General features: G+C 31.6%; 2 protein-coding genes across 4 annotated transcripts; one reads left to right on the plus strand and one right to left on the minus strand.

The window, feature by feature from the left end:
• Positions 1–8,120, minus strand: LOC101515048 (nucleobase-ascorbate transporter 12-like). Of its 2 annotated transcripts, XM_004487469.4 has the most exons (10): positions 7,429–8,118; positions 7,230–7,327; positions 6,946–7,116; positions 6,534–6,634; positions 5,251–5,386; positions 5,107–5,157; positions 4,700–4,987; positions 2,831–3,065; positions 1,334–1,620; positions 1–547 (listed from the first exon to the last, which is right to left on the minus strand). In XM_004487469.4, the coding sequence occupies exons 1-10, from the start codon at positions 7,913–7,915 to the stop codon at positions 326–328; spliced, it is 2,076 nt and encodes a 691-aa protein (XP_004487526.1). In that variant the 5' UTR covers positions 7,916–8,118; the 3' UTR covers positions 1–325. The 2 variants fall into 2 exon arrangements, with proteins under 2 accessions (XP_004487526.1, XP_073221712.1); XM_073365611.1 differs by lacking the exon at positions 1–547 and having other exon boundaries at positions 1,441–1,624; positions 7,429–8,120.
• Positions 8,121–9,138: 1,018 nt separating this feature from the next.
• On the plus strand, positions 9,139–10,844 carry LOC101514506 (probable ribosome biogenesis protein RLP24). 2 transcript variants are annotated; one of them, XM_004487468.4, is made up of 5 exons: positions 9,139–9,279; positions 9,468–9,567; positions 9,942–10,055; positions 10,128–10,264; positions 10,374–10,781. In XM_004487468.4, exons 2-5 carry the CDS (start codon positions 9,487–9,489, stop codon positions 10,546–10,548), a joined length of 507 nt encoding a protein of 168 aa, XP_004487525.1. In that variant the 5' UTR covers positions 9,139–9,279; positions 9,468–9,486; the 3' UTR covers positions 10,549–10,781. The 2 variants fall into 2 exon arrangements, with proteins under 2 accessions (XP_004487525.1, XP_004487524.1); XM_004487467.4 differs by having other exon boundaries at positions 9,144–9,284; positions 10,374–10,844.
• The last annotated feature ends 16,013 nt before the right edge of the window (positions 10,845–26,857 follow it).

Consider the following 26,857-nt stretch of genomic DNA (forward strand, 5'->3'; position numbering starts at 1 on the left):
TATACGAAGGAAAAACTTTCATGTCCCTGTTGGGCAGGTATAATAATGTTCATATATACATGACCAGAATATTTGTCAAAACCCGCCTTAAAAAAAAAACTCCAACTGGAGATTATGAATGAATCAAAACTAGATACATGGTTAATCTAATAAATTATAACACAAGTAAGCCCCTCCGGAACTTTGATTTACACAAATTAACTCAGAACTATGACCAACCAATCATACTACTCATTCAACAAAATGAGAACTAGACTGGGGTGATACCTTGGAAGTCGACAACATTCCTATACTGAAAATGATCAGCCAACAAGACCGCCATAATTCACAGGCCAACCCACTTCACCCATCCGAAAAGCCGACCGACTCTCAATGGCAACCCATAGTCACTGACAACAGCAGGCTCTCTTCTAGCAACCTCGGGTTCCGACCAAACGTATACGCCACGTTCTTGTTTACTGCCAGGTACGGTATTATCCAAGATAACAGCAACGAGAAAAGCTATCACCATGTGCAGTGAAAATATCGTGTTCAGGACATAGTTCAACTGCAAAAGGAATAATATATTCACAAGTGCCTTTTTAGAAGGAAAAAAAAAACTGACATCAACCAACAGCACATACATTTCTCAGTTAAAAATGGAGCTAAGGAGGCCAGCAATTGATTGCATTAAGTAGATGTATATAATCAACCACAAGTTAAAATGACTCAGTGTATTATGGGTTAGCTCATTTCATCATGAATTCATTACGTAATACTAATATATAGTAGTTGATTATATACATCTACTTAACGCAATCAATAAGTGGTTACTAGTCAGCAAACCTGAAATAATATGCAGAATGCTATCAAAAAAGGTGCTTATACAAGCAAAAACCTTAATGAAAAGCAAGGAGTAGTGGAGAGTTGATCTTAAAGGCTAAAGCATATGTACGCCAGTAAAAACCTATTTCAATAAACGATGGAAGTGTGCTGCTTTTTTTTTTTTTTTTTTGTAATAATTGTGTTATATCTAATATCTATGAAGCATAGACACAGATTTAGGTGTGCCCATGTATTTGACACCGACAACCATATGACACTTGGACGATATGTGTCTGACACCTCAAACAAGTGTCCAAAACAAAACTTTTTATTCTTCATATCCATGTCGTTATCCTATATTTTAGACATAAGAGGTATCGATGTGTTAGTGTTGTATCCAGTGTCCGTGTCAATCTCCATGCTTCATAGAATGTCATAGTAATTAACAAATTTCAATCACAGAAATTGACACCATCAAAATAAAAGCATATGATTCACAATAGCAAAGGAACATGGCATAGAGGCATACCCCTCCATATGTGCTTTGGAAAGGCCCATGAGAAGCCACAATATAAGGCTGAAAATAACTTGGCACTGACAAGTTGGAATTCGGAGAGATGCCATACTGTTGAAAGTATGCAGGTATGGAAAGAGAGAAGAACAATGATAATCCAATTATGATGATATTGCGAGAGCTTCCAGCCTCACTGTAGCGTAGATTGGACAAGCCCAATGCTGTAAGCATTGCCCACATAAAGCAGAGGAGACCAGCCACCATGACTTCAGGAATCGAAGCAATGAAACCTCCAACCTTCCCTGTCTTATAGTAAAAGTAAAATTAAACATAGTGTATTTGCAATAAAAAAAATATTCTACAGATGACAGAATGAAACAAATATAGTGTGCATCACTAAAGAAGCCAGAAATCTGCAATAAATTAATCTAGGAATAAATTGCATCTCCTGATTCCCAATAAAATTAAACATAGTGTATTTGCAACAAAAAAAGGTTCTACAGATGAGAGAATGAAACAAATATAGTGTGCATCACTAAAGAAGCCAGCAATCTACAATAAATTAATCTAGGAATAAATTGCATCTCCTGATTCCCAATGATTAGTCAACCCTACTTATTGAAATAAGACTTGGTTGTTGTATCCTAATCCCAATTATTCATCAAGTTCCCAAAGCACAATCACCACAAGAAATCAATATCCTACTCGTTCCATGCAGATTGATGATAAACATGTTAACATATAACCATTTTTATATGCCAAAACATATTGATAAAGAAACTTGTTGGGTGCACCTGATAAGCTGCATACCACTTCCATCATAAACACTATTTGTCTTGTGATGAAATTTTATGCCATCACAGCAATTGAGTTTTTCAGACTTTCAGGCATTACAATATTAACCAAAAATATATTAATAAGGCAGGATAGGTTCAAAAGAGCTAGTATTTATTTAAGCTTTCCATCTCAGACAGACAAAGCACACTGAATAAACAAGTATCAAACAAAATAGTAGCTGCATTTGCGCCAACAAGTATCAAACAAAACACAATATTGGATTTTTTTATAATAAAATTGTAAAACTATTATTGGACAGATAAAATCATAAAATTGAATTGAGTCATAAGGCTTCGCCAAAGTATTTAGGCTTAGACGCCAGAAATTCACAATGAATTGCAAAAAAGTTATCATAGGTAAGTAGCTGCATGACCATTTAAATAAAAAATTGGCCACTGTTTCTAAACTATAACACATAACAGAGGGAATGTTCAATTTTTATAGGCTTCTCGAGATGCCATGGCGACATTGTTGAAAAACTTCAGTCTATTTCCTCTCATTCTATACAAATGCTCATTTCTAGAAATGATGCTTACAAGCATCGTATGCTTTGCTAATTGCTCTAAACGGTTTTAAAACATGCGTATATTACACCAATGATTTTTCATGGCTATTTATCGCAAGATGGACTGACAAAGGTAGAGATGCAACAACAGAATGATAATTGATACTTACCCACGAGAGATAACAATATCAGAAGACATGCACCCAATTGAACTGCTCTGCGGCTTCCCATTTTAGTCACAGCAATTGTATGGACATTTTCAGTTAAAGTTGTAGATCCAGTTCCAGTACCCCAGAGACCAGCCAACACACTAGAAAGACCTTCCAAACCAATTCCGCGACTAAGAACCCCAGGAGTTGGAGGTCTGGATGCTACCAATAATGAAGATGCATGGTATGAGCCAACCTAGTAAGTTAAACAAATGAATGTCAACAACACAGTACAGTGATTATATAATCCTGCATACATAAAAAGATCACAATAATATCATTTCAATTTTGATATAACATATTGTTAATATTTCATAGATCAGTAAATTCTATTATTTGAGTAATCTAGACAGTATCTGTGACATAAATAAATCACAAGTTGCTTTCAGCAGTGTTGGAATTCGAAATCTGTTAAAATGTACAAAAAATTCTATGATGTCAATCCCGGCGCGATCCCGCTATCCCGGTGCGGTGGAGGGGCTGGCCGCGACGCCACCGACCGGGAAAGCGCGTTTGCTGGTAGCAGCAATCCCGGCTGCAAATCCTTCTATCATCGCGACCCGCTATTGGACCCGCTCTATGACTTTTTCAAAAACACAAGTTTTATTTTTTTTATTCTTCATTAAGGGTATTTAGATCATTCCACACCCACTTAAGCCTAAATTTTTTTAATTATAAACCCACAAAGAGGTTGGTTCAGCATCCTGAAGAAGAAACTGTTTTCGTTCTTGCTCTGTCGCCATGGTTCTTGCTTTGTTGTTTTCATTCTTTTCTTGCTCCGTTCAACATTGTTATGTTCTTGCTCTTTTGTTTTCGTTCTTTTTTTTACTCTGTTTTGTCTGCTCTGTTCTCTATTTTGTTGATTACAATTACTATTACAACTTGATTTTGATGTTGGATTTTGGTTATTAAGTATGATTACCCCTATAATTTTGTGTATTTTGTTTTTTTTTTTAGTATTTTTATATACTATTCGTATTTTATGTTTAGTTTATATCCTGTTTTTTGGCCTTCGCAATGGTCATCCCACTATCCCATTATTAGGATTCGGCTCTGCGCTGCTATATGAGATTGACAACATAGAAGAAAATATCTCATAATATATTTGATATTATATTAGAGTGTCTTAAGTTATTTCTTACAATAAATTTCTAATCTTAGAGTATCTCTTAGGATTAGAGTGTATATTACTTATTATTATTATTGTTATTAGTTTTAGATTTCCTATTTATTTAGGATTGAGTCTATGTATCCCCATAAATAGATATTAGTATCGAGTCTTTTGTGTCAAGTCAGTATCAAGCATATTTCACTATAGTAATATTTCTAATTGTTTTCTCTCGTCGTATAATCTTAAATCACAACAAATTTCAAAATCTTATTTTAGGGATAACAATCAATGTCATGCACTGATTGGCCAAGCTGAGAAACGATATTACTTTACTGAACAGAAAATAAAACAAACAAATATTATTTGGAGACCATTATTTTTAAATTTTGATCTGATAAATTATATGCCAACCATCTTTTCGTCTGAAATTTTTACCTATGATATCACATGTTGCAGTTAACAATACATGAAGTGACAGTAGATTTTAAATGAATATCGCATTCAAATCATAATTTTTATTGAGGTTGGAGCATACTTAAGAAAGAGAACAGCTTTTTACATATAATATGGGATTCACACCATAAGATTGCAAGACGTCAGCAGATGGTCTTTTTTGAATGAACCCATACGAGTTAAACTACCAACGTATTCAGAGTCAATATAAATAAATGCAGCCCAGGAAACAAAACAGAAAGGAAAAAAAGAGACAAGAAGCTAACCGAATCTACGGATGAGATTAAGGAAACCACACACATCACAATAGCCATTTTCCAGTGGAAGACAGGAGTACCCCATTGCAATGGATAGGGAAATCTAAACCACGGGGATGATTTCAATGCATGAGAAGTATCAACTCGACAATATTTCATCCTTGAAATGTGCTTTCTGCAGTGCTCTGAAACCATATTTGACGCAGGTATGTTTACGTCACACCCTTTGTAGCTGTAGGCTCCAGCTTCAGTCAGCAATAAAGCAACTGCCCATGTAATAGCCAAACCCAAAGGAACCTGTAAATTAGGTAAAAAAAAAAAGTAACATCACTTAACGATAATCATTTGTTACACCATAGAAATTTATGTTCACTGCTGAAGAGTAACTTAGAGGGATACTGTGGCTTCACACTTACTGCATAAATTAGAAATATGCGGTGTCCAAAAACAGATATCTTACGAAGATACTGCAGAAAGAAATGCATAATAAAAAATTATGTTAGCACAGTGCAATGATCAATACCATAGACAATGTGGGAATTCAAATTCAACAAACTTACAAGAGAAAAAACAATAACCACTAATATCTGTATTGCACCGATTTCAAGACATGTGCCAACTAGAGGAAAACCATAACCATAAAATGAAAGGCCAACTGCAGCAATGGTTGGGGATACAACCACAGGATTGATAAACCTGAAAATTGAAATGTGAAACATATTACTTTTATTTCAAAGACTTAAGTGATCAAAATATGATGAAAGACAAATTGTATAGGCCTGCAGTATTTGACTGGTTGATACCATCATACAACAATGCACAGGAGAAATTGGCAGGTAAACCCCAAAAATATGATCTCATCCTCCAGCATGACCCAATAAGAAACACTCACTACAGAGGGGTGAAAAATCTTGTGACACTTACCAAAATGGGTGAAAAATACAGCTTATTGCATTGCACAAAGTTACTGTGGGTCTGACAGTTTGACACCTATGACATGTAAGTAGTTTAATCCTCACAGAAAACTGACCAACATTGACATAAGAAATCCATTTGAATGAAGTCTGGATACAGGTAGAAGGAGACGGAGGACTATTTCCTGTATTTGGAAGAATCTTTAAGGTGTGTTTGCAGTGGAAAACCCGCAAAGCAGAGGCAGGGGGACCCAAACACCATCCTCCTTCTCACTGCTGCCACCCTCTAAAACCTCCCACATATGGTTGGTTTCTATTGTAATCAATCTTGCACAAATTTTCAATAAAATCCATATAAACCCTCATTCGAGTAGGCAAATGATATATCGACAATTGTTGACGATGACATAATCGAAGAAAGTTAATTTTGCTCATTACACAGACGAAACAGAATGGGAGCACCAGAACTAGCTCTGTACGGTCCAAATTCAATTATGCTACATCTAATTAAATAAAACATATACACATTTGCATGTAAGGATGCTCTCAGCTTCTTAAACTAGATCTCCTAGATGGTAACCGAAAGTTATCCAACCAATCAATTATTATAGGCATTGGTTATTAATTATTAAAGACCGTGTTTAAATAATAATTAAGGAGAAATGAATAATTTCCTTTAAAAAATCCATATAGATAACTGAACACAACATAATACTTCAAAGCACTATGCAATACTATTTTTCCCTGTTGTTTTTTACTAACATTATTCTTCTTCCCAGCATTATCTGCTATGATTTCACTTACATCTCTCAATCATTTGCAGTTACCTATATTATGTATTGCCTCAATCCAGAAGAATACGTATGTTTGATGAAATAATGAAGCATGTGTTAAAGGAGAATAAAAAGACAGAATCCTCAAAATCATACCTTACTAACAGGGACAGAAGTCCAGTATATCCAAGGAAAGTTTGAAATGTAGATCCAATAATTATAGCCCCCTGAAGCTCCTTCATTATATGTTGGAATTTCTGAAAATTGATATAGAAACATTATCAGCAATCTAGTTCCAATTATTCCATAAAAGAAATTTATACCGTACAATTCAAATTTCAAATCCCGTTATATCTCACGAATAATCAACAACAAAACCATTATAGGACCGAAAATGCCGGTTAATTGGAATAATGACGTGGACAAAAATTAACATCATCTGTGAAACATAAAAAAGAAAAAAATACACACATTCCGTTATACAGATGACAATTACAATTTCGGTTAAATTGAACAGTGATGTAACCAACAATTAAAATCATCTAAAACATAGATAAGAAATGCATACATTTCCATTTAAACCTTGAAACTCGGGTGAATTGATAATCGCCAATGCGGGAGCAAGATAAACAAAGGAAGGCCCCTGTATCAAAGGCAACCTAGACCCAAAAATAGTATGCAAGAGGGTAGTCACTCCAGACACAAAGAGCACAGTTGATACCACCGAAGAAATTTCCTCCTATAGCCACTAACACATCAGATAACACTATTCACATAATAAATTTGCCAAAATAAAAGCATACCCTAAATAAAAATAATATTTAAGTTAATTGAAAAAAGAAAATCACTCACATGGGAACCTCCCATAGCAGGGACAATGACAAGAGGAATCAGAATCAACGAACCTAATATAGAAACATAATGCTGAATACCATACACACCAATTGGAACTGAAGCATCCAAGAAGAAAACATTCATCAGCATTAATCAAAATTTTCAACCTAAATGAAATCATAGAAATGTATTACATTATTACTATTATTGTCTTTACCTAAACCAGGTGAATCTCTTAGCTCATATTTCATATGCGAGTGTCTCGTCACGAAGAAATCGTCATCAACAGTTTGCGGCAACGAACCAACAACTTCTTCACTCCTCGCAGTTCTCCTCGCCGGTTGTTCCGCCGGCGCCTGACCATTGGTACTCGGAACTACTCCATCGGAGTCTCTCCGTTTCTTCGGTACCAAATCCTTAGAAGGAGGAAGCGGTGGAACCTTCTCTCGGTGCGTTACTCCGTTTACCGCCGGAGGAGGAGGTTTCAGACGACCTGCTTCGAGATCCGAGTTCGTGTCGTGTTCTCTGGACTTAGGCGGTAAGCTTATCTGACCAGAGTCACCGGCATTGGTCTCGCTGGAGAATTTAGGCTTGAAACCGGTTTTCTTAGCCCATGAAGAAGGAGGTAGTGGTTTTGTTTCAGGCGTTGTCGCCGGCGACCATTGTACCGGACGTTGGCGAGTTTTGGGATCGGATTCGGACATTTGTGAATGAAACTAGTGGCGCATGATAGCTTAAACTGTACCCGTTGTAGATCTGATGAGTGTAGAAGTGAAGGTTTAGGGTTTTGTGTTGCACTACCAGAAGAGAGAGATAAAGCTCCGGCTTAAGATAATGAAAGATAGTGAAAATGCGAGCAGTGAGTAGTGAGAAGAGAAAAATGGCAAAGACAGTGAGAGATAGAAAACAAAGGAAAATGTTTAAACCGCGTTATTTATTAATTTAATAATTATTTTTACTCAATACAATATTATATTCCGTAATTTTTTACTTTAAATATATCTTTACATTAAAAATAAATTATTTTTTACTTGATATACAAAATCAATTAATTTACAATCAAAATTTTCACACTTTTACTTATTTATTCATTCTCTTTGCCTTATTATATTATTACTCTGATAGATTTGCTTACACTTCTCTTTGTTTTTTGTCTTTGTTCTCCCTCAATATTTTCTTCTACTTTCTGAAAATATAGATATAAATTCTTTACTTTTTTTTATATTTTTATTTATTTATAAATTTATTATTTTATTTTTATCTTTATATAATTTTATTATTTTATTTTCCTCTTTTAATTTATCAATTTGTTAACGTTTAATTTATCTTTTATGCTAAATTATAAATAATAAATAAATTACATTGTTTTTAAATTATTACTTATATATATAATATTTGCTAAATTTTTAGAAAAATTTCTTTAGATTTATGTTTGTATTAAAATAAAATAAAAATAACGTGATTGATAAGTAAATTAATTGTATAGTTCTAATTTTAATTTTAAAGTTTTATTGTATTTTTTTTTTTTTTGGATTCCTTCCATACTTTAATTTTAATTAACTAATTTTTCAACAATTTTGTTGCTTAATTTTATTAAACGGACTCATATACATCTTTTGTATTTTTAATTTTTTATAAAATTAAAAAATATGGTATTTTAGATTTTAAAATATTAATTATATTCTAGTTTTTTAAAAAATAAAAAAAAATTGGAGTACCAAATATCTTAAATTTTTAAAAATTAAAAATATTTATACGTGTTCTGAATATTTTAGATGCTCACATTTTAGTCTGGAATTTTTATCAAAGGAAAAAATTATAAATTTCATGATTTCTTTTCCCCCAAAACTTAAGAGGACAAAAATGAAATTCTAAAAGAATGATAGGGTGTGAGGATTAATTGTAGGTCCATCATTATTCACCAGGGGAAAAAAAACACATTTATTGGGAGAAAACTCGTAAAATTCAGCAGCAAAATTAACGCATTTCCCTTGAAATCGCACTGAACTCAAGTGCGGCGTACTCTGTCGTTGGACGCCATAAACCTCAGAAAGTCCGATTGATACTGGTGCGGTGCGTTTTTTCTCTGATACTTTAATTTATTTATTCCTTAGTTTATGTAATTTGATAATATAACTAGTTGCTACCATTATACTTCTTTTTAATTTATCACCTGGGGTTCTTGTGCAATATTATTTTATATACCTTACTATTATTATTATTATTGATTATTGATTTTGGAACATTTTCTTATAGTGAAAAGTGCTGAGGCACAATGAGATTGGAGAAATGTTGGTTTTGTTCTTCAACCGTATACCCTGGACATGGAATCCAGTTTGTCCGTAATGATGCAAAGGTAAATTCAATTTCACTCCATAGATTTGTTTGAATTCTGCTACGTTATAGTGTTACAAAGCAATAACTGCTATTTGATATCACTGGAATTTTCATAAAAAAATACTCCTACCCCTCCCCCCGAAAAATTAGGTTTCATGTATCCCAATTCTATAAATGTCACTATAGGAATGATTAATTATATAACTGACTGCTCTAATTGGATAAGATGAGATGAAATGTTATATCAAGGTGAGACCCCATCATATTGCCTTAGATCATGTTTGGATATTTTCAAATGAACGGAATGGAGCGAAGTGAAGTGTAGCAAAGCAGAATAGAACAAACTTTTATTTTGTTGTTTGGATTTCTGACATCCAATTATTTTTTGTGCAGATATTTCGGTTTTGTAGATCAAAATGCCACAAGAACTTCAAAATGAAGAGGAATCCTCGTAAAGTGAAATGGACCAAGGCATATAGACGAGTCCATGGAAAGGATATGACACAGGTTATTATTATCTTGGTACTACATGATATCTGTTTAATTTAAAAACTTATAAATTGTTATATCTTGTTTTAGGATTCAACCTTCGAGTTTGAGAGGAAACGAAACAGGCCCGAGAGATACGACAGGAATCTTGCTGATAATGTACTCAAGGCCATTCCTAAGATTGATAAGATCAGAGTCAGTAGGGAGGAGAGACACCATAAGAATAGGTACTTCTTGACTCCTAACTGTATTATATAGATATATGTTAGAGTGCTTTGCAATTGCAAGGTGTTTTCTTTTGGATTGTTGCTGACATTTTTGTAAAAACTTCAATAGGATGAAAGAAAACGAGGCGAAGGGGCAGAGGGAGGCAAAGAAGGAGTTGGAGCAGAGCATCAGTTTGGTCAAAGCTCCTTCCGCATTACAACAAGATCCATCTCTCACCTTACCCAAGACCATAGTCAAGGTTTCACAACAGAAATCAGAGGAGAATCCTCTCATGGAAGAGTGATTCTATCAACCTTGCACTTTTTTGTTGTTGTTGCTTTGTTCAGTTTAATATTTGTAGCTATATTAGATGCCTGCCTGCTTTATGTCCCAATTGCCGGTTGATTGCGATCGTTGATGTGAGTTGTTGGTTGTGGTTTTCAAACAAAATTTGAGTGAAGTTTGGTGTATTGCCTCTTAGACTGGTTCTATGAGATAGTGAACTATTCTAAAGAAATTTTGAAACATGTTGGCCAAGATAGAATCTTCTTTGATGTAGCATATTTATTCTTTTTTGGTATAAATTGGATATCTTATGTATGCAGTTGTGAAGATTAATCTTTTAGTTAGTTAGGACTATATGAGTGAGGGAATTTTTATTTTTAAGTTTTTAACGTTACTGCATCTCTAGATTCGAAGTTGAACTCGAGGCCAATGGTTGCATCAGAAGAAATACCATTTTTCTAAGTGCGCTTGGTGGCATCATAATATTACTGCATCCTACCTGTTCAACTTAGAATGTGTTCATTTTATAACTTTTAATTAGTTATCAATCTTTTTGCTCTATGACCATAGTTATGTTCTTAGCTATATTTTCTTGAAATCATCTTTGGATGACAGGCTTTTGCAACTGTTTGTGTATGATAAAAGGTTTTCTGATTCAAAACACATTTCATTCATGTGCCACATAACAGTTTTCAAAGTGCAGGTTATGTTGTCTGCTCATGTATGTGATCTCCCATATTGTTAAGCCAATTTTTTTCCCCACAACTAAACATAAAGCCTCTGTACACTATAATTATTATTTGGGCTTTGTCAATCTGAGTAGCAGACAACATTGAATTGGACTAGTCACCAGTCCATGAGAAGTATAACCACACTTTGTGATGACACTTCTACATTAGACAAAAAATATGCTCTCCATTGTCTGATGTAAACCAGTTGCTTACTGTATATATATTTGTTTATGGCACATTTTTTTAGAAGACGTAAAATAAACTTGTTTAAAGTACATATTTATATTTATTAAAAGGCAAATTCTAAGTTCTAAAATATATTTAAAACTTTAATGATTAGAGACAATGTCTTTTAGACATAAACACTAATGACCTTCTTTGTTTTTATAATTGAGGTAACGATTTAAATAATATTAGTTCGATAAAAATAAATATGTATTTCATATTGAATCGAAATTAAATAAGTCGTTGTCTTATTGATAAAGACGAGAAGTGTCACAAATTATTATTTTTTTAAAATATTATTGACTATCGTTAATTTTTTTATTTTTAAGTATTAGTCTACGGTGGACCAATTATAAAAGTGGAAGAATTCATCTTATTAAAATGGGATTGTATATTTTTATCTAATAAGGCAATTGTGGGGGGTCTCACGCAAGACGCAAGATGGTAGGGATGTGGAAAATAATAGCCTATAGGAAATCATACTCTTCAGAAAAATGTATGTGCTCCTTCAATGATTTTCTGATTGTGTAATTTCTACCGTTCTCTCTAAACAATAATTCCACTTTATATTGCTACCACTTCTTGATTAGAGACCTTTTCTAGATTCGACAACGAACTATCATATAAAAGTAATATAGATTCATATTTCACAAATGCATGAAGGTTAAGAACTTTGCTGTCAACTAGTAATGTAAGAGTTTAAATGGATCCTAAATATTGTTTGATAGAGATTGGTTTGTAATCTTTAAAGGGCATGTTTGGTTTTGACTTGTGTTGGAGCCCCAAACTCTATTAAAAAAGTGAAAACCCGTTCTTTCCGACACTGAGGTTAGAATAATTATTGTATGGTCAAAAGTTAAATACTTTATTTAGACACACACATAAAAAAAAAGTAGAAAAAATAATAATTAAATAATTTATAATTTTAAAATAATTAAAAAAATATATTTTTATATGTATTCAAATAGTATGTTTAAATTCTTATTATGTTTATAATATGAATTGTTCGAGAATTTTTTTAAAGTATCATTTTTATCAAGGGAATTTAATACAAGTTTTCGTTGACAAGAAAAATAATGCTTTCCCAAACTTCCAAGAAACAACCATATCCCAACATATCTATACTGAAGTGTCTTTTTCTACAGTTCTTTTTATAATAAGATATTTATTGGTATATTTTGATAGTGCATTGCATTTTTTATTCATCTTGAATGGTAGTTTTGATTACAAATGATGTTTGTCAATATATTTAATGAACCCGTCGGCAATAAGTAGATCTTAGTTAAGAAGTTTCTTTTAAAAAAAATGTAAAATGATAAATAACAAAAGGCAAACACGTTTTTTAAGGGACCTCCACTAAAGTCACCATGACAATTTTGTGGCTTCAACTTTTTTATGTGTCCGATTCAAAATATGTTAACCATGTATCTGGCAATACTTTATTATTTTTTATTAATTAATCCGTATTTAAATAATTTGTATCGGAGTATCTTGAGTCATGTCTTTGTTCAACTCGACATGATGCTCTTTAGCCTAATCACTCGATGCAACAAAAGTCCTCGAACTCACTACTCACATGTCATCTCTAATTGAAGAATTGGATTTTATCCCTCTAAATTTTAACTTGTATCTCCTATAAATACCTTTATAAAAAATATAAATTTCGAAAATATTTTGGATCTAGGCGTTCTATATTTCGAAAATCGGATCCACTTTCCTTCGGTTGGGCAGTGTAGTGGCTCTTCTTTTTCTTTCAATATGGGTTTGTTAAGTTTGGTAGAGCCTTTAGGATATTTTTGGTCCATTGTATGTTTTAGGTGTACAAGCATTGCTATTCACCACCGTATAGCTTTCATTGTACACTCCCACTAAAATTTAGGATCTGAATTGGTCTTGCTTGGGCCAACCTTATCTGGACCATTAATCTAATTTATTTGACTTTTCGTATATTTGACCCTATTTCAGCAAAAATAAAATAAAAATTTGATGATAAATACTTCTAACAAGTGTCTTAAGCATTTTTTTAAAATTCTATTAGAGTTGCCTCTATTCTCCCCAACATATTTTTATTTTCAGTTTTTATTGAAGTATTTTGTTTTGTTCAAATTGATTAATTAACTTCAATATGCCTTCAATATCACTGAATACATGAATATTTTAAATACTTCAATCTTATTATATTTATAAGATTTATCACATTTGAAAATATTTTGTAATTTTACGTTATAAAATTATACATTGTAAATTTTTTCATAGATGAATTATTTTCAATTTTAGCGACTTTTAACTGTATTAATCAATATAATTTCTACAAATTTAAATAAATAAATACCATATTTTTTAGTAAAACAAAGTATTCTAAAAATAAATGTTAAAGAAGTATATTGAACTCCTAAAACAATTTAAAAATTATTTTTTGCAACACTAAATTACTACTATTAAATTCTTTATTATAGGCATTTTTAATACTATCATTCGTTTAGTATACATCCAACTAAACTTTTTAGATTTAGATACTACTAATAGTTATGTCATGTCCTATAAACAAAGAGGACACCCTGTCATTCGTTTTGCATAATTCACTCGATTGAAAGAGTTGACTATGATATAGTTTGTCCCTATATTGCATCAATTGCAACTTGTTAACATGTAGATGCATCATTTATTAGTTGCTTTTGGAACAAATTCAACATTTTTTTAATTTGAAGTTTTAATTCGAATTCCCTAGTGGACCTTAATATATTGGAATGAGAGTATATAAGTAGAAAAAAGAAGGCCAATTCTCATCCGGCCGGCTTAATTTGTCTATCATTATTCCCAATATTCCCGCTATTAGACTTGGAAATTGGAATGAAGGTAGACACGATACAATTTATACAAACACTAATTCAAACACTTAATAGGTGTGATATTACGTGTCAATATATGTCATGCTATAAATCACATTTATTTTTTTTGGTAATATTTAATTAAATTAACAAATATCGGTATAATTATTATACGAAATTTTATGTTATGAGTTTAAATTTGAAATTTTATAATTATGCGTGCGAGTTTTAAATGATGTTTGCGATTTTATTTATATACACAAAAAAAACAAATCACATTTTTTTAAAGAAAATAAATAATATATATGTGTTTCAAAATTTATTTATATATGTCAATCCTTATTTAATTGAATTATGATAATTTTTTTTATATCTCAATTGAAAAATGTTAATATTATTAAATATTTTTTTTTCTGAATTTGAATTTGAGACTCACAGTTTTGTAGTTAATTGTCCTACAATTTACTATTTCTTTTATAACTTTTATAAAACTCTTTTAAAACTCAATTCACAATTTTTACTCTTTTATAAAACTCGATATATGTTAATGGACAAAGTAAGAAAATATGATATGACACTGGTACATAATAAAATACATTTATATAATTTGTCATAGATAACTATAATGACCATAATATATAAAAGATATTTGTGATCAAAACACAAACTTTCACCTAAATCAAAATATATTTTAATGTCATTGTCAATGCATAAGCTATAACAAAAAGACGTAAAGAGACTGCGAGACTTTTTTAATTTGTTTGTGGAATGAGAAGTTTTTGTTTTTTTCTTTCAAAACGTGAAAAATTAAATATTTTAAAAATATATTTAATCTATACAAGATGTGCCAAAAAAATATGTGTTTTTATTATTAAAACGTAATGTTTCGATGATGTTCGTTGTGTATTGCACCACAAAGAACACATATCCATACACGAAGTATCTCACATATATCGGATAGTAATTATGAAGAAAAAAATAATAATAAATCGAATATTTCTAAAATACATATTCAAAATTTTCATAAGAGTACTAATATTCAATACGTATTCGATAGATACACTTCTTACATTCTAGAGTAGCCCGACTTCATTAATGCCCATACCTAAGAGTTGCATTTGTATGTAATAAAAGAAGTTCATATGTAACTATGCAAATTTTTTAGGTGAAAGATGCCCTCCAATGTCCATGGACATTTGGAGAAAGATAATTAATTGAAACTATATAGGTCAACACAAGACACAAGAATTCTCTTTCATGTTGGATTCTTTCTATATAGCTATTGAATTGTCCCTGTCGCGTTTACGTCTTCATCCAACTAACATCAAATTCACATGAAAAGAGAATTTTAATTGTATTTGTAGTTGTTTTATTGATATCAATTCACGAAATCAATTTTCATGTTTTAAAATCCGACAATTTTGATCACTTATTCTAATTTCTAACTAAAAAATAATGATGTGATATATTTTAAATAATATGACATATGATACAATAATGTAGAATAGTTAACACCCCATGAAATCACAATAAAATTTTCTATGAACTTAATTCAATTTTTGAAAAAATTTATTTTTGTAATTTAGTTAATAACATATGAATAATTAATGCATCTATATAATTTTATATCATGAAATCGAATGTCGTACCATTTAAAATATGTCAAATCATTATTTTTTAATTCAAAAACTTAATTGGAAACCAAAACTGTCGACTTTTAAAATAGGGAGACCAATTCCATGAATTGATGAAAATAGATGAATCAAAATTGTAATTAAATTAATCTTGAAATTGTAGAAATGATTCTTCATATTAACAATATTTTGAAATGATTCATGAAATTATAAATTGCTATTCATGTTTGTCCATTTTGCTATCTAATATGATATGGAGTGAAATTTTGGTAACGACCGAAAATGTTAGTGTTGTCAAAGTACGACAAAACAATTTTGGTGAAGTGTACCTATAAATACTTTGACGCCTAAAGTAACGAGAGTTGGAGGGAGTGATATGTATTTTTGGTCTAAATGAATTGTGTATCTTGCACCTGAAGTACAACCCTTATATATGGAGAACCCTTTGATGAGGTGTTTCCAGAAGCGGTTAGACAATTGCAAGATATTTGACAGGATTTTCAGATGATTATGTGATGTTGAAATGACGAAGATTTGATCATGAAGACGTGCTCGACTATGACGTGGATCAACATAGATATCATGTCCACATCAAAATCAGTGGATCTACGAGACAATGATTGAAACTCATTTAACGCTCGAGTTCAATTGTTTTAGACAGAAGTTCACTTCAAAACAACATGCACACTTAATATTAACTTTCAAAACTTTGCAATTATGCATGTAATTTTTAAATTGTATTTATCATTTCTTCTATATAGAAAGTAAAAAGACATGAATATTTTTTCAAAAAAATATTTATATATTTCAATACTTTATTTAATTGATTTATGTTAAATTATTGTTTTATATTAATTGATTTATGTTAAATTATTGTTTTATGAAGTTCCGATGTATTATAGACAAAGTCACAAAGATATGATATGACACTGATACATTAATTGAAAACATAATTTTTTTTTATAAAAAAATGTGGGATACAACGTGGTTTAATTAGATTAAAAAAATTTAATAAAAAAAACTTATATTAATGGGTATAATATGTATAGAAAAAGACATTTAATATAATTTTTCATAGATAACTATAATGACCACAATATACAAAATATACTTGTGATCAAAACAAAAATCTCACCTAAATCAAAATATATTTAATGTCATTGTAAACGAAGAAACTATAATAAAAAACGAAAAAGGATTGTAAGACTGACTTTCTCTATGTTTGTGGCATGAGATTTTTTTTCCTTTCAAATCGTTAAAAACTAAATGTTTTAAAAACTAAATGTTTCAAATCGTTAAAAACTAAATCGTTAATCTGAATTTTTTTTATAGAAACATAATGCTTCGACTATATCCGTTGTGTATTGCACCACAAAGAATACATATCCATCCACGAAATATCTCACACCATATCCGATAATAATTTAAAAAAGAAACAATAAAAAACCAAATATTTATAAGATACTATACTTGTTCAGAAATTTCGTAAGAGTATCAATGTTCAATATAAATACTTCTTACATTTTAGAATATCCATATTTCATAAATGCACAAGAGTACATTGCATTTGTATGTAATAAAAGAAGTTCATATGGAACTATGCAAAATTTCTAGGTGAAAGATACCCTCAAATCTCCATGGACTTTTGGAGGAAGAGAATTAATTGGAACTATATAGGTCAACACAAGACACAAGAATTATCTTTTATGTTGGTTTCTTTCTATATAGCTTTTCAATTGTCACTTTTGCGTTTAGATCTTCATTCAACTAACACCAAATTCACATCAAAAGAGAAAAAATAAAACAATGGGATGCAACTTGTCTTCGAAGCTAGCCATTATAATTTATTGTAGGAAGGAAGGAAAAAGAAATAACAATAGTATTTAATTTGGTCTTGACATTGTGTAGAAATTATCACTACGCCAGAAATGACATTTAACAGCGCCCATTTTACAGCGCTTTCTAAACACAAGCGCTGTTGTAATTATATTTTAAAAATAACGGAACCTATTACAGCGCTTTTTATGTAAAGCGCTGTAAAACAAGCGCTGTAGTAGGTCATATAACGTTTGCGCATCACGTTATAAGGAGTTTACAGCGCTTGTCAAAAAAGCGCTGTAAACGGAAGCGCTTTCGCGAATCAGTTACACGGAGGTCTTTTACAGCGCTTATTTGGAAAAAGCGCTGTAAAAGATCCTTTTAAAAATAAAATAATGAGTGTGTTATACCTTTTACAGCGCTTTTCACACAAAGCGCTGTAAACGACTCTTTTGAAAGTGAGTAAAAAAGACATTTTACAGCGCTTGTTTGCCAAAGCGCTGTCAAATGGCTTTAAAAATAATATTCATCAGACACCTAATTTCTTCAAACACCTTGTACGCATCATGGGATTCAAAAAACATCAGACACAAACCCATTTCTTCAAACACATTGTACGCATCATGGGAATCCAAAAAACATCAGACATTAACCCATTTCTTCAAACACCTTGTACGCATCATGGGAATCCCCAAAAAGGGTGGAGATTGAATTGTGAAAGAGTAAGCTTTGATGTTTGTGAAGAAGATGCATAAAAGGAGAAGAGTTTGGTGAAGAGGAAGGGATTTTGGTGGTGACCAGTTACTACTATGTGGGTTTTGCATGCATGTTGAGCTTGTTTAAAAAATAACATAACAAAACACAAAAACAATAAGGCCTTTTAACAGCGCTTATTTGGAAAAAGCGCTGTAAAAGAGCCTTCTAAAATTAACCTAAAGAGACATTTTAGAGCGCTTATGTGGAAAAGCGCTGTAAAAGGCTTTAAAAAACATTAATATAACATAATAACACACGGAGGTCTTTTACAGCGCTTATTTGGGAAAAGCGCTGTAAAAGAGCCTCTTAAAATTAACATAAAGAGACATTTTAGAGCGCTTATGTGGAAAAGCGCTGTAAAAGGCTTTAAAAAACATTAATATAACATAATAACACACGGAGGTCTTTTACAGCGCTTATTTGGAAAAAGCGCTGTAAAAGAGCCTCTTAAAATTAACATAAAGAGACATTTTAGAGCGCTTATGTGTAAAAGCGCTGTAAAAGGCATTCAAATAACATAATAACACACGGAGGTCTTTTACAGCGCTTATTTGGAAAAAGCGCTGTAAAAGAGCCTTCTAAAATTAACCTAAAGAGACATTTTAGAGCGCTTATGTGTAAAAAGCGCTGTAAAAGGCTTTAAAAAACATTAATATAACATAATAACACACGGAGGTCTTTTACAGCGCTTATTTGACAAAAGCGCTGTAAAAGGCGTAAAAGGCATTCAAATAACATAATAACACACGGAGGTCTTTTACAGCGCTTATTTGACAAAAGCGCTGTAAAAGGCGTAAAAGGCATTCAAATAACATAATAACACACGGAGGTCTTTTACAGCGCTTATTTGACAAAAGCGCTGTAAAAGGCGTAAAAGGCATTCAAATAACATAATAACACACGGAGGTCTTTTACAGCGCTTATTTGACAAAAGCGCTGTAAAAGGCGTAAAAGGCATTCAAATAACATAATAACACACGGAGGTCTTTTACAGCGCTTATTTGACAAAAGCGCTGTAAAAGGCGTAAAAGGCATTCAAATAACATAATAACACACGGAGGTCTTTTACAGCGCTTATTTGACAAAAGCGCTGTAAAAGGCGTAAAAGGCATTCAAATAACATAATAACACACGGAGGTCTTTTACAGCGCTTATTTGACAAAAGCGCTGTAAAAGGCGTAAAAGGCATTCAAATAACATAATAACACACGGAGGTCTTTTACAGCGCTTATTTGACAAAAGCGCTGTAAAAGGCGTAAAAGGCATTCAAATAACATAATAACACACGGAGGTCTTTTACAGCGCTTATTTGACAAAAGCGCTGTAAAAGGCGTAAAAGGCATTCAAATAACATAATAACACACGGAGGTCTTTTACAGCGCTTATTTGACAAAAGCGCTGTAAAAGGCGTAAAAGGCATTCAAATAACATAATAACACACGGAGGTCTTTTACAGCGCTTATTTGACAAAAGCGCTGTAAAAGGCGTAAAAGGCATTCAAATAACATAATAACACACGGAGGTCTTTTACAGCGCTTATTTGACAAAAGCGCTGTAAAAGGCGTAAAAGGCATTCAAATAACATAATAACACACGGAGGTCTTTTACAGCGCTTATTTGACAAAAGCGCTGTAAAAGGCGTAAAAGGCATTCAAATAACATAATAACACACGGAGGTCTTTTACAGCGCTTATTTGACAAAAGCGCTGTAAAAGGCGTAAAAGGCATTCAAATAACATAATAACACACGGAGGTCTTTTACAGCGCTTATTTGACAAAAGCGCTGTAAAAGGCGTAAAAGGCATTCAAATAACATAATAACACACGGAGGTCTTTTACAGCGCTTATTTGACAAAAGCGCTGTAAAAGGCGTAAAAGGCATTCAAATAACATAATAACACACGGAGGTCTTTTACAGCGCTTATTTGACAAAAGCGCTGTAAAAGGCGTAAAAGGCATTCAAATAACATAATAACACACGGAGGTCTTTTACAGCGCTTATTTGACAAAAGCGCTGTAAAAGGCGTAAAAGGCATTCAAATAACATAATAACACACGGAGGTCTTTTACAGCGCTTATTTGACAAAAGCGCTGTAAAAGGCGTAAAAGGCATTCAAATAACATAATAACACACGGAGGTCTTTTACAGCGCTTATTTGACAAAAGCGCTGTAAAAGGCGTAAAAGGCATTCAAATAACATAATAACACACGGAGGTCTTTTACAGCGCTTATTTGACAAAAGCGCTGTAAAAGGCGTAAAAGGCATTCAAATAACATAATAACACACGGAGGTCTTTTACAGCGCTTATTTGACAAAAGCGCTGTAAAAGGCGTAAAAGGCATTCAAATAACATAATAACACACGGAGGTCTTTTACAGCGCTTATTTGACAAAAGCGCTGTAAAAGGCGTAAAAGGCATTCAAATAACATAATAACACACGGAGGTCTTTTACAGCGCTTATTTGACAAAAGCGCTGTAAAAGGCGTAAAAGGCATTCAAATAACATAATAACACACGGAGGTCTTTTACAGCGCTTATTTGACAAAAGCGCTGTAAAAGGCGTAAAAGGCATTCAAATAACATAATAACACACGGAGGTCTTTTACAGCGCTTATTTGACAAAAGCGCTGTAAAAGGCGTAAAAGGCATTCAAATAACATAATAACACACGGAGGTCTTTTACAGCGCTTATTTGACAAAAGCGCTGTAAAAGGCGTAAAAGGCATTCAAATAACATAATAACACACGGAGGTCTTTTACAGCGCTTATTTGACAAAAGCGCTGTAAAAGGCGTAAAAGGCATTCAAATAACATAATAACACACGGAGGTCTTTTACAGCGCTTATTTGACAAAAGCGCTGTAAAAGGCGTAAAAGGCATTCAAATAACATAATAACACACGGAGGTCTTTTACAGCGCTTATTTGACAAAAGCGCTGTAAAAGGCGTAAAAGGCATTCAAATAACATAATAACACACGGAGGTCTTTTACAGCGCTTATTTGACAAAAGCGCTGTAAAAGGCGTAAAAGGCATTCAAATAACATAATAACACACGGAGGTCTTTTACAGCGCTTATTTGACAAAAGCGCTGTAAAAGGCGTAAAAGGCATTCAAATAACATAATAACACACGGAGGTCTTTTACAGCGCTTATTTGACAAAAGCGCTGTAAAAGGCGTAAAAGGCATTCAAATAACATAATAACACACGGAGGTCTTTTACAGCGCTTATTTGACAAAAGCGCTGTAAAAGGCGTAAAAGGCATTCAAATAACATAATAACACACGGAGGTCTTTTACAGCGCTTATTTGACAAAAGCGCTGTAAAAGGCGTAAAAGGCATTCAAATAACATAATAACACACGGAGGTCTTTTACAGCGCTTATTTGACAAAAGCGCTGTAAAAGGCGTAAAAGGCATTCAAATAACATAATAACACACGGAGGTCTTTTACAGCGCTTATTTGACAAAAGCGCTGTAAAAGGCGTAAAAGGCATTCAAATAACATAATAACACACGGAGGTCTTTTACAGCGCTTATTTGACAAAAGCGCTGTAAAAGGCGTAAAAGGCATTCAAATAACATAATAACACACGGAGGTCTTTTACAGCGCTTATTTGACAAAAGCGCTGTAAAAGGCGTAAAAGGCATTCAAATAACATAATAACACACGGAGGTCTTTTACAGCGCTTATTTGACAAAAGCGCTGTAAAAGGCGTAAAAGGCATTCAAATAACATAATAACACACGGAGGTCTTTTACAGCGCTTATTTGACAAAAGCGCTGTAAAAGGCGTAAAAGGCATTCAAATAACATAATAACACACGGAGGTCTTTTACAGCGCTTATTTGACAAAAGCGCTGTAAAAGGCGTAAAAGGCATTCAAATAACATAATAACACACGGAGGTCTTTTACAGCGCTTATTTGACAAAAGCGCTGTAAAAGGCGTAAAAGGCATTCAAATAACATAATAACACACGGAGGTCTTTTACAGCGCTTATTTGACAAAAGCGCTGTAAAAGGCGTAAAAGGCATTCAAATAACATAATAACACACGGAGGTCTTTTACAGCGCTTATTTGACAAAAGCGCTGTAAAAGGCGTAAAAGGCATTCAAATAACATAATAACACACGGAGGTCTTTTACAGCGCTTATTTGACAAAAGCGCTGTAAAAGGCGTAAAAGGCATTCAAATAACATAATAACACACGGAGGTCTTTTACAGCGCTTATTTGACAAAAGCGCTGTAAAAGGCGTAAAAGGCATTCAAATAACATAATAACACACGGAGGTCTTTTACAGCGCTTATTTGACAAAAGCGCTGTAAAAGTTATGTTCTACTGATTGTGTGAACTGATTGTCTATAATATGTTATGTTCTACTGATTGTCTGTAATATGTTCTGTTCTACTGATTGTGAAGTGATTTTGGATCAAAAATAATTTTGGATACAAAGATAAAAGACAGCGCTTTTTAAAAAAAGTGCCATAAAAAGCTAAAAAGCACTTTTCATTTCAAATAATTAATTTACAGCGTTTAAAAAAAAAAAAAAACACACACACATTTTACAGCGCTTTTTTTAAAAAGCGCTGTAAAATGTTGTTCTAAAGCGCTTTAATGGTGCACCTTCTACAGCGCTTTCGTGAGAAAGCGCTGTAAAATGTACAAGAAAAGCGCTGTAAAATGCAGACCCATAATATGAAATTATGGGTGGGCATTTTACAGCGCTTTTTTGAGAAAGCGTTGTAATATGCACACCCATAACTCATATAATGGGGTGCATATTAGAGCGCTTTTTGTGAAGAAGCGCTGTAAAATGTGCATAACAAGCGCGCGTTGTATTTACATGTTTTATAGCGCTTTTTTAAAAGCACTGTTGTATCATTTACAGCGCTTGTTTCCACAGCGCTTATTTTTTTGAAAAAGCGCTGTAAATGGCTTAAAAAAAGCGATGTAATATGCGTTTTTTCGCGTAGTGTATTAACAATATTTTAAAATGATTCATACAATTGTAAAATGCTAATTATATTTGTCCATCTATCCGGATTCATTGTTAAATATGATATGAATTGAAATTTTGGTAATAATGGTAAAAATCGATTATTATTATTGTTGATATAGGGTGAAGCAGCAGAGCAATTTTTGGAGGAATGTACTTACAAATACTCTATCATTTAAGTTGAGAGTCGAATGAAGTGAAATATATTTTTGATTTGAATGAGTTGTGTATTTTGCACCTAAAATAAATAACATTTTATAAGGAGAATCCTTTGACGAGGTGTCTCTAGAGACGGTTAGACTGTTACAAAATCTTTAGTGGGATTTTCGAATGGTTGTGTGATGTTACTCAAATGTCGATGATTTAATCATGAAGACATGTGTCTAGAAAGATATCATGCACATGTCGAAATTAGTAGATCTACAAGACAATAGATTGAAACTCAATCTAGCACTCAAGCCTAATTGTTTTAGACTAGAGTTCATTTCAAATCAAAATGCATACCTTAATATTAACTTTTGAAATAGATAAGATTAGCATTTTGCAATAATCCAAACTCTATGATGAGTCGCAATGCCTTTTGTATCGTCTCATCTACTTACAACCTCTTCCCTTCAAAATAAAATTTATTTCGAGAATACTAAATACACTAGCAGACAAAATTAATTATACGACATTAATCCGAAACTTCGAAATATATTTAATAACTATTGTATATATTACTATTACATATTTAATTCTTGTTTTTATGAGTGAGACGGTGTCTTTGATAAATGTCAGTTTAACAAAAGAATGTTTATAATAATTATCTACAATGTATATTATTTAAAAACTATTGTATATATCACTATTACATATTTAGTAAATATATATTATAAAATTATATAATTACTAACTGTTTTATTTTATTTTCTTGCAAAAAATAGTTATTGTAATTTAATTTTACATAAAATGTATTATCAATTGGTTTAAATATTATTTATATTTTTTTAGTTTTTGTAACTTTTTGATTTGTTTATAGTCTTAAAAATATACAACTTTTGTCTTTCTTTCTTTGTTATTTTATTTTAGTTCTTGTAAATGTATTCATGCTGTAATTGATCTATGTAATATATAGTATATTTTATTTTAGTCGTTCAAAATAAAGACGAAAATGAAATTGTTATCAATTTTAATATGAACAAATTTAACGAAGACTAAAATAATACATCAAAACCCAAAAAAAAAAATATTTATAGAGACTAAAAATAAAAATATATTTTTGCAAAGATTATAAATAAGAATTTTGTGATGGGTATTCGACAGCAATTTATCAAATTTTGTGATGACTCACAACACCTTTTGTATTGTCTCATCTACTAAAAACATCTAATTTATTTTGAGAGTACTAATACTATAACAGATAGACAAAATTAATTCTATGATATCAACTCGAGACTTCGAAATCATACTACTAAACTTATTAGGCCCAGAAGCATCTGCAAAAGACATGATCAATGCCTTCCTCTCTTGAGTTGCATTTGGGACATAACGGGTCTATCATAACATCTCTTCTTATGAGATTTTTTTACTAAGATTGAGTTAAGCGGATTTTCTAGAACAAGTGAACATGTTTTAGTACAGTTTGGAGATTCAAGAGATTTTTTCAAATGGTGAAAACAGATAAAGAACTTTTACATTTAACTATAACTAAATATTCTTCTATATAAACCGGTTAGAGATCAAATTCTTATTTAGAAAATAATACAACTAAATATTATTCCATATACACGGCGAACTCATGACCGATCCATTCAAATTAACACAAAGTTTTATCTATATACATGGCGAACTCATGACCGATGTATTACGTTCTTATTTAGAAATTAACACAAAGTTTATAAATAAATAAAAATTAATTTTGGCTCCATTCAAATTCAAATATTGGTCAAGATAGATGTAATGCTCTTATCTTGACCAACTAAATTAAGTGAACATCTAATATGTCATATTATATAGATTTTTAGTTTTATTCAAAATTTTAAAATAAAAAATCTTAGATTAAATAGTTTGACTCTTAAATCAATCTCAACGAAACTCACACGTTAAATAAAAAAAATTAAATATTAAAAATTCAAACTCACATATCAATCTATCAGATATTCACATAGTCTTTTACCTTCTGAACTACAAATAAATGACATTGATATTGTAGAACATAAAAATAATAAAGAGATAGAAATAAATAGACATAGAGTAATATTTATTTATTGGAACATCAATTATTGCATATAATATCCCATATTATTTCAAGTAAGACATTGGTCTTCATCTCTCTCATAAATTACCGACAATACTTTCTCCTTAATTTTAATTATTCGTAATTATTAAAAAAATAATATTTTTAAAATATAAAATTTAACATAAAATAAAAATAAATATAATATCATATAAAATATAGTAAAAAGTCATATTTTACTTTTTTTTATTTATTTATAAAATATCAAAATATTGTATCAATATACTATTTTGTATCACATTTTGGCTTCTGATCATATTATTCATCACCAAACCAAAGGTACAAAATTAAAGCAACATATTTATTTGGTGAAGAAATTAAGGCAACGTATGATCATGTCGCAAATAGTACCTAAAAGATATATAAAAGGTAGGAGGAGGACCAACTTTTTCCGGTAATAAAACTTTTTTTCTTTTTTTCAAATTTTAAAAATCTTAGAATTTTTAATTCATAGTATTAACTGGCAATACATATTAAAAAAACACACTACCTAGTTTCTGCCTCAATCTTTTATTCTTTATACATTCTCATATGATGCACATTAAAGTTGACATTATTATAGGTATATTATAAGCTAAGAACTATCATTAAAAAAATTAGTATTATAAGGCAAGAAAGAGATAGGAGAGTGTGAAGTTAAATAGAAATGATATTGTAAATGTCCTGTCAGAAAACAAACTTGTCTTCCTCTGCCTCCTCTCATTCATTTTGCTTCTCTTCCTCTTCTTCTCTTTTTCTCTTTCACAAATCCAAATACTTCAAATTCAGTCATTATTAGGATTTTCATACAAGGCTTCGACCACAATTTAAATTGTGACATCAACCTATTTTATGTCTTGCAATTTCTATATCACAATTTTGTGACTACAATTGAAGTTACAATATAAAAAATTGTGAAACAACCGTAATTTAAAACCCAACACATTATTTTCATAATTTTGTCTCCAATTTGTTTTTTGAGTAGTCTTATTATGAAAACAAAAATCACCCATTACCAATCTAGTAAAAAAGTTTAGATCTTTACATCTAACTATTTTTTATCTACAAAATTTTCCCT

Source organism: Cicer arietinum, chromosome 1 (genome assembly GCF_000331145.2).
Source record: "Cicer arietinum cultivar CDC Frontier isolate Library 1 chromosome 1, Cicar.CDCFrontier_v2.0, whole genome shotgun sequence".
NCBI classification, from domain to species: domain Eukaryota; kingdom Viridiplantae; phylum Streptophyta; class Magnoliopsida; order Fabales; family Fabaceae; genus Cicer; species Cicer arietinum.